Genomic DNA, 13,862 nt, shown 5'->3' with positions numbered 1-13,862 from the left:
AAGCGTTTACCTGGGCCGCGTGTTGTTATATACATCCATGTTTGCGTGTGTGAGTGAGTAAGCGTGAGCGCGCATCTCTTCTATTCTTTTTTCTTACGTTTCGTATTTACGCATTCCTCCCTACTTTGGTTTTCGAATTTGTGTATTTCATTGGTCCGCAACAGTGATGCCAGATTGTGGTAATTTCCCTATTTGAGGGATATTTTGCAACAAAAATTATTAAAAGAAAAAGGGACATTTCTAATAAAGAGCAAAGAACGTAAATCTATAAGAAGAGACAACACGTTATAATTGTAACGAGTGGGAACATCAGGAGCGTGCTTTCTCTTTTGCCCAAATACGTTTTGTGATTGGATGAAAAAAGAAGGCACGCTCCTCATGTTCACACTCGCTACAATTATAACGTGTTGACTCCTCTTATAGATTTACGTTCTTTGTAAAGAGGGACTTTCATTTAACACAATTAGCGATGGATGATTGATCGAAATTCAAGAATATTCGATTCTCTTACGAAATTAATCATTCTGAGTATGTGATGTGCAGTAAAATTATGTATAAGTATTAAATAAGGGCATAATTGAACATTTTCTCACGTTAACCAATTCAAGCGCTGAGTACGAAAGAATATTTCGACTGCTGAGTGGAAGATCGACCTATCTCGGCAGCCAGTTCAAAAACGCCCTATCTCAAAAAAGTTTTCAAGAACGCCCTATTTCAGAATTTTATTGAAAATTACACTATCTCAGAATTTGGTTGAAGAACGCCCTATTTCAGAATTCGTTTCAAAAATAGGGCGCTCTTCAACCAAATTCTGAAATAGGACGTTTTTGAAAATTTTTTTGAGATGGGGCGTTTTTGAACTGGCTGCCGAGATAGGTCGATCTGCCACTCAACAGTCGATTTTTAGTTGTAACAATGATAGTTTTAAGAATTTCCAGTAAGTATTCAACAACAAAAAACACAAATGTATGTATGCATATACATTCATACTTATCGGTACCTCAATATAGAAAGTTTCTTTAAAATCTGGGGTTTTTATAAGCACTGAAACTAATTTATGAATGTAGTTGATGTAATTAAATTCTTTCATGCCTTTAGTGGGTAATCTACCGACCTTTGAATTAATATTATATGAAAGAATATTATATGTGTATGGATGTTTAATATATATGTATATGTTTTGAATTCCGTGGAACTTTTGTGGGATAAATTTTTAAGATACGTGTAATTGAGGGATTTTCCCAATATTCGTGGGCAATTTAACAGTGAATGTCTGGCATCACTGGACTGCAACAGTCTGAACGGTTGGTAGTAAAGTGGTGAGAGATTGGACAGCTGCGTTGCCGTTTTGTGGGTAATTCCCCAAATCGGGAGAAATTATAATTTTTGTGGGTAATGTTTGGGGAACGATATGAAAAAATCATAATCGCTTACACAATGCAAATCATTTACTACTGAAATATTTAGTATGTTTTGAATTCGTTGGGAATTTTGTGGCATAAATTTTTAAGAAGTGGCTAATTGAGGGATTTTTTCCGATTTTCGTTGGATTTTTAACAGAATATCTGGCATCACTGAGCTGAAGAAGACTTGTGTATACTAAATGCAAATATGCGAACAGGCTCAGTTTTTCTTTGTGCTTCTGGTACTCGGGTGTGAATTTCGCTTCGGACTTCAAAAAAACTACAAACTATTAGTGAAAATAATTACAATAAACTTTTTTTAAGTGAATAAAGAATATTGATAGAAAGAAATTGGCTTGGTAGGTAAAAATACATATAAATATTTTCTATACGATTTAGAATTTGTGACTTTCTCTATTATGTGTATACGTATGCCTAAATAGCTTCCGAGGCGTAAGATTCGAAAAATATGCCAACACATATGAATGTTACTCTGATATTTGTTCTGTATGGCTTTTTTGATAAATTGCAGCATAAATTATGTACCTACTCTAAAATCGGATACGTACTCACAAATTTTTTTTACCTTCATAAACCTTCGACATAACTTGTCTCGCCTCCGTCGATATATATATATATGTATATAAATATGTATGCGGCTGAGTGTATGTTGAAACTAGCCCTTTCCTTTTTAACGATGTAAATTGGCAATTCCTCCATTGCACCGTTTTTGTAACTTCTTGCATTACCACCTTCTGATGCATTTTTATTGTATTGTAGCTAAAATTAAATGTCAACTTAGAACTGCCGATTATAAAAAGTGAAGCGATATAAGCAAAATTACATGAAATAAGTATACATTTTAATGGCATCCCCGGCGTTTATATGGTGTATACACCGCGAATAAAAGGCAAAAAGGAATCGATGTGTAGTATAAGCATGTAGTGCATATGTATGTGTGTACATAACAACCACCGTCAGTGATCCACCAGAGCAATAGCAATGCTTGGACCTAATAGTGTGCACATGTGTAGAGAAATATTAAAGAGTCGAAATTAAGTACAAATTGTGTATGTACAACATATGTATGTTATTCTTATAAATAATCTACATACATATGCATGTATACATACGTACATAAATAAATTAATTTTGAAAGAGGTCGAAATTTTATTTCAACCTAGGTCCACATTACATCTAATTTTTAAAGACGTGGGAGAGATCTCGATTGATGGCGGGTTCAATAAGAAAACCGGTCGAATTTCGTACATACATATGTATGTATACATAGTAGGTGCATTTGAACGCATTATTTACTGGCACCCAACAAAAAAGTCATTGACAGCTTTTTGATGGCATGGCTTGGAAAAAGAGAGAAAGAGATAGCAAGAAAATGTTAAAACAAAACGAAAAAATTAAATGAGAAAAGGAATGAAATAAAGAAAAGAGGGAAAACAAGTGTTGCCACTTATTGTTGCAATTTATTCTCCCGCGTTTATTTTAACCCGTGTATGGGGATGCTCGATACGCTTTGATGTAGTGCTGGAAAAACATCGATGTTTACGCACATCAATGTTTCGAGTTTTTGGGGAGCAACATCGATGTATCGATGCACGGACCTTTTTAAATGGCGAATTTTTTTAAATGAATTCATTAACGCGGATATGTAAACCATCAGTCTCTTTAATTTCACAACCATACAAGATAAATGCGTTCAATTTGGACTTTGATTTAAAAGAGAGTGATATTTTGCATTTTTCAAATTTATTAAAATTTCAATTTGTCAATTTCTTAGGAATTCATATTAAGATTTCAGTAAAATAGAATTCGAATTATTGGAATCTACGTTCAAAAACCCATTTATATACATAATAAATTCAATAGCATCGATGTATCGATATTACATCGACGTATCTTCCAGCACTACTGTGAGATAATATTTTATTTAAAAGGGTTTTACAAATTTATTTGTATTTAGAATTCAAAATTATCTACAGAAATTGAAAAGCGTTGTGTGCACTTCGTCTATTGAAAATCGTCTGTCTTCCGTAAAATAAATCTTGACATATGATTTTTTGCATTTCATACGCTAAAACTATGTTCACATATCAATATTATCTCAATCAAAGCTAGTTTTTTTAATCACCCCGTTTACACAGGCAAATCTCAGATTATTAGCCGTCAAATTTGTTGTGCTTGTTATTCCCACATCTCAAGGAAAATTTATGTTTCTTCTCTGTGCCACCGTGATCACGTTTTTCTGCTATAATAAGCAATATAAATATATTTTAACTTAACATTTTATTAAAAATACCTTTACAAACCTCTTTTACTTGCTAGCGTACATTTTTGTTTACTTTTACATTTGGCATTTCTCCTCTCTTTCGCAAAAACAATCGATAAAACTAGGATGGACACCGAAAAGTTATCGGTTAAATCTGAGATTATTTTATAATTACAGATTAACAAGGGACGAATTTTATACGGCTAATCTCTTGTTATAATTACAGATTAGGGTGTTAAGCTCGAAAATGAGGATAATCTACTTATATGTGAACCTAGTATAACTCAATTATCGTCAATTAAAGTATTTAATATTAAAGTATATATGTAAGTAAGTATATTTGCATAAACCCACACTACTTTTATGGATGCACCTTTATATCGAAATACTAGTAAATGTGCATCCGAGTTTTTATTTTGGAAGGATTTACAAGTTTGAATGGTCTGAGTTCAAGCCCTGGACATATTTACAATGGCCCGTAGTCATAGTCAAAATAAAGTCGACTTTAAAGTTAGTTGCAGCTTTTTTGACAGATATCCCATGGAAAATTATGTCAAAAAGCTGCAACTAACTTTAAAGTCGACTTTATTTTGACTATGACTACGGGCCAATGAACTTAAACTTCTTATATAAAAACTTAACACTGGCTAAAAAATAATAACCCAGCTAAAAATTCATTATTTAGTGCCGGTAGTCATGCGTAAAAGATTTCATGAATTACTCGGTCAGCTCTGCGACCTGACAAGGTCACTTAAAAAGTTCGCGCATTTTTTTATTTTTATTTTGTAACACCGTGATATTTTTATTTTATTTTTTTGCTTTATTTTGCAGATGATATTTCACCAGAAACATGTAAGCCTAAAGGACGTGTAATACTTTGGACACATAACTGGGAAAATAAGTAGGTTCAATTACTTGCCTGATACAATCGTAAAACTGGAGTTTTAAACACGTGAAATAAAATATATAGAATTGAAGAAGTGAAAATCTAAAATTTAAATTCGAACAGAAAGACATTAGATATAAGATGTTCTCGTTCCACAAACCACGAGTGTATCGCTCGGCTGAAGGATGTTGTATTTGCCGTGCTAAGTCGAGCAGTTCACGTTTCACCGATTCGCGCAAATATGAACAAGATTCCATGAAATGCTTCGATCTGAAGTATCCCCGACACGGAGAGATTTGCAATGCGTGCGTGTTGTTGGTGAAACGTTTCAAACGTCTGCCCATAGGCAGTACTCGGCATTGGGGACATGTAAGTTGAAATTGTACACATATCGCACACTTGCCGCAAGAGTATCATATTCCAAAAAAAAAACAAAAAAAATCAAAAACTCGCGAAAACCAGCTGTAAAATTTTGAACATATTTTGTTCTAGCAAGCTACTGGTAATCGGTACAGCTATGAAACACACATAAAACATAGAAGAACAGGTAGTGGTAACTCAATTATGGCCCTATTATATATGGCAGTTGATAGGCGATGGGAAACCATGTAGTAAAATTTGCATTACGTATGGCAACTGGCTACTGACTGCCGGCTATTGAATCTAGTACCGCAATTTTCTGTTTCCCGATTATGACGATTTTGTATTTTATTGTTAAACACATTGGGGCAAAGTTGTCAATTACTTCGAAACGTACATGTCAAAAAAGTAAATTCAGATGTTGTCTGCACATTTCTGTATAATGAGATTAATCGCTATGAATAACACATAGTACGAGACTGGTAGCCAGCAGCTAGGCACCAGTCACCATACATATACATAATAGGGCCATTATTTATTATTTTTTTTTTTGTGTATGACACTCTTATAGCAAATGTGTGATATGTATACATGTACGTTAATACTTTCCAGATACTAAGTCGTTATGTTGCATTATCTTTTTGAAACTTAGAGCTTTGTTTTTCAATACATTTTTTTTCATTGATTATTTCCCCCAATTAACATAAAAAAATTTTGTGTTTAAAATGGCAGGTTGTTGACGCACGAGCCGGACCAGGCACAAAGTCCATATCAAAACATAAGAAGAGCCGTGACGATGCTGAAAATACATCAAATAATACAATAAGTAACAATACAAACTCCCGGCGTACACATAGCTCAAAATCGCTTATACCCGAAAAATTTTCAAAAATCTTTAAAAAGAGTAAGAAAAATAAATTGAATGTGGTGGTGCCCAATACTGATAAGAAAACTGGCACACGTCGAACCTCCATAACCAGTTTAAAAACATGGGGTGACCAAAATTCGTTGTCCCACACACCCGATTCAGTAGATAGTGACTACGAAGATATCGGTGAAGGTGGGGAGGCTTGCGAAGTCAGCCAAATAGGCAATAGCTCAACTGTGCAATTTCAAACACAAACTCGCGCGTCTTCGTATCGTGCCTGCCGGAAGAGGACCAGCAGCGGCAATACCTCTATTAATATAATTTCTTTTCGGAGAAGTCTTAAAATCGGTAGTAAACGGCGAAAATGCATGCCACCCATGCGGAATCGGTCCACAATGAAGATTTTCAACGATAAAATGCAATTCTTCGATGAATCAGAATGGCAGGAGCGCAAGTCATGTTGCGGTATGGTGTATGTGTGCCCAGAATTAACTGGAACAATATTAATCGATATGGAGAACTTCAAAGCTTGTCCAGAGCACCAACGTCCGCGAGGTGTAGATGTTGCGGGTAGCAAAACAGCTAAGGAGCAGCAACCGGTGGCTCCGCAAAAGACAATCATCGCAACTTTGCCCGCAGTGGTACAAATATCAGCGCCATCAGTTGCTAGCGTTTGCCTTCCACCACTACCCACTGCAGTGCCTGTTTTGAATCCGAATCCTACTCCAGTATTGAAGAAGCATCACCTTTTCTTCAAAAGGCAGTCTGAATGCTTTCCTCAAGTAGATCTCCCTGTGAATAATAACATAGTAATTTCTTCGAATAAGACTGAGTCCCTGGCAGCAATAACAACTACTCCGGTTATAATCAAAAGCAGTACCAACATCACCAACCATAAAACTACAATACCAACCATACCACATACATCTGCAATAAATAATGCAAATAACCCATCTACTTCCGTTTCCACACCGCTAGCATTAGCTGTTAATACTACGAATATGCCTGCCATATCGAGCATTTCCCCGTCTAGTTCCACGCCTATGAGCGGGCAAATGCCGCGACATTCTACCGCCAAAGTAACAACAATATCCCCGCCTTTGCCCGCGGCAACAAATATGGCTAGCGGAAATAGGCTATTGCATAAAATCAAGTCAGGAAAAATATTCAAGCAATCTCTGGACAAAATAGGCGTAATGACAAGCGCTGGAGCAGTTTCTCCTTCGGCTGTTGAGCGAATCAAAGCGGGCGATTTGCAGGAGTTAAAACCTGTAATCCGCAATGTGCCAAAATCGTATGTTATTACGAAACCGACGAGTGGTGCTGGTCAACAGTGCACACAATATTACCCTCCGGTTGGCTCGTCACTAACATCGACATGCTCTAATTCTTCGGTCATTTCGTCAACATTGTCATCAGCAGCGCCAAAGTTTAGCGACAACTCGTCAGATTCGGGTTTCGATGAAAATCTGCAGGATCGAAAATCTGCCAGTCCTTTGGTAAGTTGAACTTTGTTTTTCATCCATGTTCCAGAAACACATCTTGGTTAATGTCGATTTTAACATACCCACATTTCGATTCAATCTTTAAATGAATCAAATTGTATTTTGTTCTCGTACTTCGCGGGAACCCTTTAAGCATAATTGTGCTGCTATATAAGATATTGACTGTTCCGGTTTCAGATTGAGGAACATATACGGAGTGGAAGAAGGGGGCAAACGCGTTACAAATAGTTTGAACGCCGGTCGAGGATTCCCCCAAATAATGCACCAGAGGAAGGAATTCCAGGGTTTTTCTTTTTGCTATTTATAAACTGCCAAAACCGTTTACTATTTAGGCCCTTATTATGAGTTGCGTTCGATTTTCGATCTTCGCTGGTTATCGTGAAACCAAACGCAAAATCATAGTTTTCTAAAACTTCCCTACATCATCGAAAGCAAAAATCTGTTTGACAGAAAATTCGATACAACTCATAAGTTGCGTCCCAGCAGCAGTACGAATAGCTGGAAATTACAGGATTTTGCAGGAAGCTGTTCCCGCACGACACCTTACACAAGGTTTATTAAAGGCGAAAACAGCTGTTCCTGTAAATCCTGCAAAACCTGCTATTCGTACTGCTGCTGGGACGCAACTATAATAACGGCCAATACTAAGTATGGGTGTGTTCGAGCTACGTAATAGTTGCGATCCCGTACGAGTCCGGACTAGTCAGAATCAGTTAGATTTTACTGGAAATCGATCCCGTACTCGGTTCTCTGACAATTGAGAGGACAAAAAAGAGAGTAAAAAAGATCCTCTCTCTGTCAGAAGTTACCAGCTTTAGTCCGCAGATTTTTTGCTGGCAAGTTTTGGTAAATGTGTCAAACGATCAGCTGTAGCGTGTTTGGCAACCAAATTGTAAACAAAAGAAAAGTGCACTCTGCTAATGCATGTTGAAAAGTATTTATGGGTCGATTACGGATGGAAACCGAACTTCAGTTGCAACTGATAGCTGGCAACTGGGCGGCTGTCCAGAAGTACTCACTTAGACGCAGGGTCCTTTGTGATACCGCATGACGGTTTTTTAATTATCCCTGTCCCCTGTAAACCACTTGGTGCTTAGCAAGATTGTGCAAAGGCTTCTGACGTCCACCTCTTAGAGGTCATCGTGATCGTCAAAGAAATAGCTCCCGAGAGCTTTTGCTCTTCGTTTTAACAGAGCGGGGCAATGACAGAGAAGATGTGGGATGGTTTCCTCTTCGTCTACATCCATACAGCTTCTGCAGTAGTCGTTCCAGCGTGCGCCCAGCCTAGCTGCGTGCAATCCGATCAGACAATATCCGGTGAGAACTCCAGTCACTATGCGAATATCTTGCCTCCTTAGACTAAGTAGAGACTTTGTGCGTGTTGAGTGCGGAGTGTTTTGTCGGTTCCATTCGCCACTTCTACGAATTTTTCACTTAGTAGATATTTGCGGGTCTGAAGAGGGATTCCGAGAGTATCCCTTATGTCTGTATCAGGCAATGTCGTTCCATGACGCGCGAGTTCGTTTCCCTGAATGTCGCAATGGCCTACCCAGACAACGTGCGTACTGAATGTCCCAGCCATCTCGTTGAGAGATCGGCGGCATTGAGCAACTACTTTTGAAGTCAGAGATTTTACTGCCGCCTGGCTGTCAGTGAAGATGTAGATATCATGACTCGGAATCGTATCACACTGGCCCAGTGATGCGGCCTTTGAAATAGCCATCAGTTCCGCCTGAAAAACACTGCAGTAATCAGGGAGGCGGAAGCTGAATGATATGCCTAACTGTTCCGAATAGACCCCACATCTACTCTTTTTTTTGAGCTTCGATCCGTCCGCGTTGACATGGATGGATCCGCTTTTCCTGACTGTGTGATGCGTCCCTTTATTGGTCGCGGTGAGCCTAATGGCGGTACTACATGCCATCTTTTTTGCATATAGATCCGTCGGGAGAAATGCTAGCAGCGTGTTGAGCGCTTTTGTGGCTGTTGTTTTCATGGCTCTTGTTATCTGTTTAGTATACCTTGAATAAGATTAGTCAGGGTTGCTAAATGTTTACCCGTAGCCGTAATGGCAATATCAACGGCGTGGGCTACCACTCTGCCACCGTTTCTTTCTATTTCTTTCAGCAAACTATCAACGGCAATGTTCCAAAGTAGTGGTAAGAGTACACCCCCCTGGGGAGTTCCCCTTGCCGCGTACTTTTCTGACGGAGGCGTCTCCTAGTTCTGAGTTTATGACCCGATCTCGGAGGAGATTGTTGACAAACGCTATCAGCGTGTTGCACAGACCAAGTTCCTGGAGCGGTGAAATGACTGCGTCCGGACTGATATTATTGAAAGTACGTTCAATGTCCAAGAAGACAGATAGAGCATATTCTTTTTAGTGCAAAGATCTACGCCCTTTCCTTTGTTATACATATACATGTTGGGAAGTAGAGAGATTTGGACCAACTATTTCCCTAATTTGGGGGTCCAATATACGCTCTAGTGACTTCAGAAGGACGAGAGGCTAATTGGGTCTGAACTCATTGGGTTTGGGTGCGAGGATTTACCCGCTTTGGGGATAAATACAAATTTTACCTGCGTCCATCTCTGTGGTTTTTTAGGCGAGGCTGATGGCCGCTCTATAAATAGCCTTTAGTTTTGGAATAACTATATCCATTGTTTTCTGAAGGAATAGGTAGGGGGGACGCGTAGGATACCATCGAGACCGGGTGACTTAAAGGGCGAGAAGCTGCAAATGGCTTCCTTAATGTTCCCATCAGAAATAGTAATAGGAGGGATTTCCCCGTCTGGAGCAGTGATCTGTGAATTGTTCGATCCTCCGGTGTGTGTCGGAACAATCAAGAAAGTGAGTCTGCATTAGCAGCTCAAGCGTTTCGGAGCTGCTACTCATCCATTCATCATTCCCTTTGAGTAGGTCGCTAGGCGCGCTTGGGTTTTTTGAGAGCATCTTGCGTAATCGGTTTGCCTTCGAGTTGCTTTCTATCGTTTGACAAAAAAGTTTCCCAGGAGAAGCGTTTTGCAGCCCTGACAGCATATTTAAATCTGCGTTGGCAGTCCTTGTATTCATTCCACACATTTGACGCTTGATTAAATTTCATCCTGCTTTCTTTCCGTAGGTTCATTATTTCATGCGACCACCATGGTGGTCGTTGCTTTCTCACTTTTGTTTTGGGACACATTCATGTCAGCATCGCTGAATTGTGTCATAATATTTTCCTTTACTAATAAGCAAGACCTTGGTTTACCTTTATCTCTTGTGTAGATCAGCTGATCATCCTTACTGCTAAAGCCGCAAATGCGATCTTTTGTTGACGGCAGAGTCGCCCACTTTTTCGCTTAGAGCGTTGCATAAAACATTTCGAAGTAATTGGCAACTTCGCTCCAAACATAAAATTGTCATAAGTGGGAAGATCCGTTTTTTTTATTTTTTTTTTTTTGTAAATGAAGACCAATCGCGCCGATTTGCCAAAATAGGGAAAAAGTGTAAATAGAGTAGAATCCTGGAACATGCCTGATATGTATTTATTAAAAGTTATCATTGTATTTTAATAATATCGTTGTTTTAGCAGGAGGATACTGAAAAAAAACTAGCAGCTCGTGCACCGATGGGCAATGTGCATACTATGTTCCTTGCAAGCGGAGTTCAAATACATGGACAACACCAGAATTTAATGCTGACCGGCAACGAGGTAGCAGCAAAGTTATTGCAAAATCGCAAACAGCAAATGTCAATGATGGCAACTTCCAATTCCAGTATCATGCACCACTACCAACAACACTCATCAAATAATGTACGAAAAACCTTTCTGCAAACTATGACATAAATTTATTTATAAAGTTTTTTTTTTATTGTAGGCAGCAGCGCGTCTTGGTACGACGACGACATCTTTAAAAATTTCGCAAGTTAGCCCCTCATCTATATCGACCATATCGGTCGGCAGTACAGTTAGTAGCAATTTGGGATCTCACATCAAGACGACAACGACAACAACACTTCCGTCTCGTACAATCTATAATAGCAATACAATACAACATGAGAATGGTGTGACAACGATTGTGCCCGCTTCTTCTTTAGCTGCTTCGTCACAAACCGCTGCTATGAATGCGCTTGCGCCAAGCACGGTTACTATAACACCAGCTCCGACCCATCACTTGGGTGGAGTTGGCGCGGTGACAAGTGCGACAGTGAGTTTGACTAAAAAAATTGCAACATCGAGTGTGGGAGTTAATTTAATTGCTACAAGTAGCAATAATCCAAATAATATGCTGCACACGGTCCCGAATAGTGCCGCACATCATCTAATCAGTCATAACAATGCTCTGCTGCAGCAGCATCATCAACAGCAAATGCAACAACATCACAATACAACAACCAATATGAATCAGAAGATTATTCTCTTGAAAACAACTGGCCATACGAAATATAATAATTTAGGTAGTGTCGGCGGCAACAGCAATGGAAATATTATTAAACCAAGCGGCGCAGCAACTATAAACGCGTCGACTGCAAATGCCGGTATATGTAAAAATTGACCAATAAGTTCTCGACAGAGAATGAAGCAGCAACGGATAACTTAAGCGATTTTTTAGCAGGGCTTCTTCGCATATGCACTGAATTGAATGGCTATTCAGTTGCACTTCTAAGCAGATATGTTAACGACTGATGATTGATAACCTAAACCTATCAATTTTCTGTGGAAATCGAAGTAGATTAAAGTCAATCCGGCAGTAAAGTAATTTTGAGTGCTGGCAACTGATTCCTTTCTTGAGATCAGTTTGTTTGGATTAACGTAACGTAACGTTCATTTGAACATTTTACCAACGGCGAGCGCGCGAATGTGTCATTAAACCTTTATTTTTTTTTTATTTTACTTGTACTGAGCAATTTAAAGTTGAAAATACGCGTATGTATTTTTTTTTTTGAGAAGATGCCTAATAAGCACCGACATTTTATTGGGTGCTCAAATTTTGGAAGTAAACGAATAGACAACCGCATGTGCAATCATAATCAGCTCTGAGAGGGTTAATGTATGTACGTATATTTTGCCAGTTTGAACCATCTTAAATTTTACTGAATGATTTTTCAACTACGTACATGTGTAAGTATGTAACTATAAATACATACGTAAAAACATATTTTCATTATATGTAGAAGTAAACGCACATTACATATAAAAGTTTATAGATGGAATACTAAGTTTAAGGCGATGATGTAGGTATAGAGAAATTGAAATGCCTTTCGGCCTTGTTTGTTGTATTTTGTATATTTTTACTATACTATTAATATAAATACATACTTAATGAACAAGAAAATCTATGGTATATAGTGGAAAAGAAAATGCTATGAGTGTAAGATATTTTATAGCAGTTTTTTAAGTAATTACTTTAGTTTTAGTTTTAATAAAAGGCCGTTCTCTGTACATATATGTAAGTAGTTTTATTTTAAAATATGTAATTCTAACTCTTAGAATGTAATTTTAGTATCGAATAAAAAGTGTAGAAGTAACACCAAATGTTCTTACCATAAAAAGTTTTATTGTACTGTTCTAAACGGAAAACTCTTTATACACAATTACATACATACATATATTAACTTTTGTAATATTGAAAGTAGTTATTGAATAAGCAATCGTCTAAATATTTAAAACATAAACAACATACTTACATAAACATATATATGCTTGAGGAAATAAAAAATGCGAACATTGTATTTCATAAATTATCGATAATCTTGTTCTTGATAGTTGAAGATTAGTTAACAAAAAAATAGTAGTACATAATTGAAAATTATAAAACACAATTGCATGCTGGCTCAAGTGGTGAACGAAATCGAAAGTCTAAGCGTCGAAGTGTTATCACCCAAAAAATAAATCAAAAACATTAAGAATAGTGTTACCTTATCGTAACTAAGCAGGATCGTAACAGCCTATATACATATTGAAAACATAATTATAAAGCTGAAAAAGTAAGCAATGAGTCTCCAAATAAAATAAAGATGAACGAAACAAAAGTAATTGTAGATAATTTATATATTTCTTATAGACGCAGATGTCCACTTATTTCGAAAAAGTATAACTTTCGATTATCATTGTAAGAACGAGTTGCATTGCAAATGAAGCCTGAAGAATGACGAAAGCACTTTATTTGTTTTTTTTTTGTTAACATCACTTTTTTGTCGGTATTACTCATCGTCGTCAAGATGGCATCGACTGTTTATCGATCATTTTGCGACATTTTACGATTGTTTTCGCCTGATTTGATAGACATACATACATGTCATAACATGAAACCAGTGAGAATCAAATAAAAATGTAAATAACTGTTTCAATTTAAGTTACATAAATACATACATATTAAGAGCAAGACCGAGAAGTGTGCACAAGCGAATGTCCGCTTAACAATGAAAATGTTATGTGGATACCAGTAAAAGTCGTTTTCCAATACCATAAAAATTAGCAGCGAACTTTGTGATTTAGGTATTGGAATTTAATCAGAAACCCTTTCAGTTAACTCTCCAGTTTTGTTCGGAACGCTTACTGTCGCAGAAAGC

General features: G+C 37.5%; 1 protein-coding gene across 5 annotated transcripts in view; it reads left to right on the top strand.

Moving 5' to 3' along the window:
• Positions 1–13,331, top strand: part of LOC118750669 (uncharacterized protein PB18E9.04c-like) — a 20,307-nt gene extending 6,976 nt beyond the window's left edge. For 2 of the 5 annotated variants that reach the window (XM_036485400.1, XM_036485403.1), the window contains exons 2-6: positions 4,519–4,588; positions 4,697–4,942; positions 5,666–7,300; positions 10,879–11,103; positions 11,168–13,331. In XM_036485400.1, the coding sequence (XP_036341293.1) occupies positions 4,715–4,942; positions 5,666–7,300; positions 10,879–11,103; positions 11,168–11,845 (2,766 nt within the window). In that variant the 5' untranslated portion in view covers positions 4,519–4,588; positions 4,697–4,714 and the 3' untranslated portion in view covers positions 11,846–13,331. Of the gene's footprint in view, positions 1–1,644; positions 1,763–4,518; positions 4,943–5,665; positions 7,301–10,878; positions 11,104–11,167 lie in introns of those variants that run through there. The other 3 variants (XM_036485401.1, XM_036485399.1, XM_036485404.1) reach the window with 3 other exon arrangements.
• The last annotated feature ends 531 nt before the right edge of the window (positions 13,332–13,862 follow it).

Source organism: Rhagoletis pomonella, unplaced genomic scaffold (genome assembly GCF_013731165.1).
Source record: "Rhagoletis pomonella isolate Grant_MI unplaced genomic scaffold, Rhpom_1.0 Rhpom_scaffold_00348, whole genome shotgun sequence".
NCBI classification, from domain to species: Eukaryota; Metazoa; Arthropoda; class Insecta; order Diptera; family Tephritidae; genus Rhagoletis; species Rhagoletis pomonella.
This window is presented reverse-complemented; position numbering and strand designations above follow the sequence as displayed.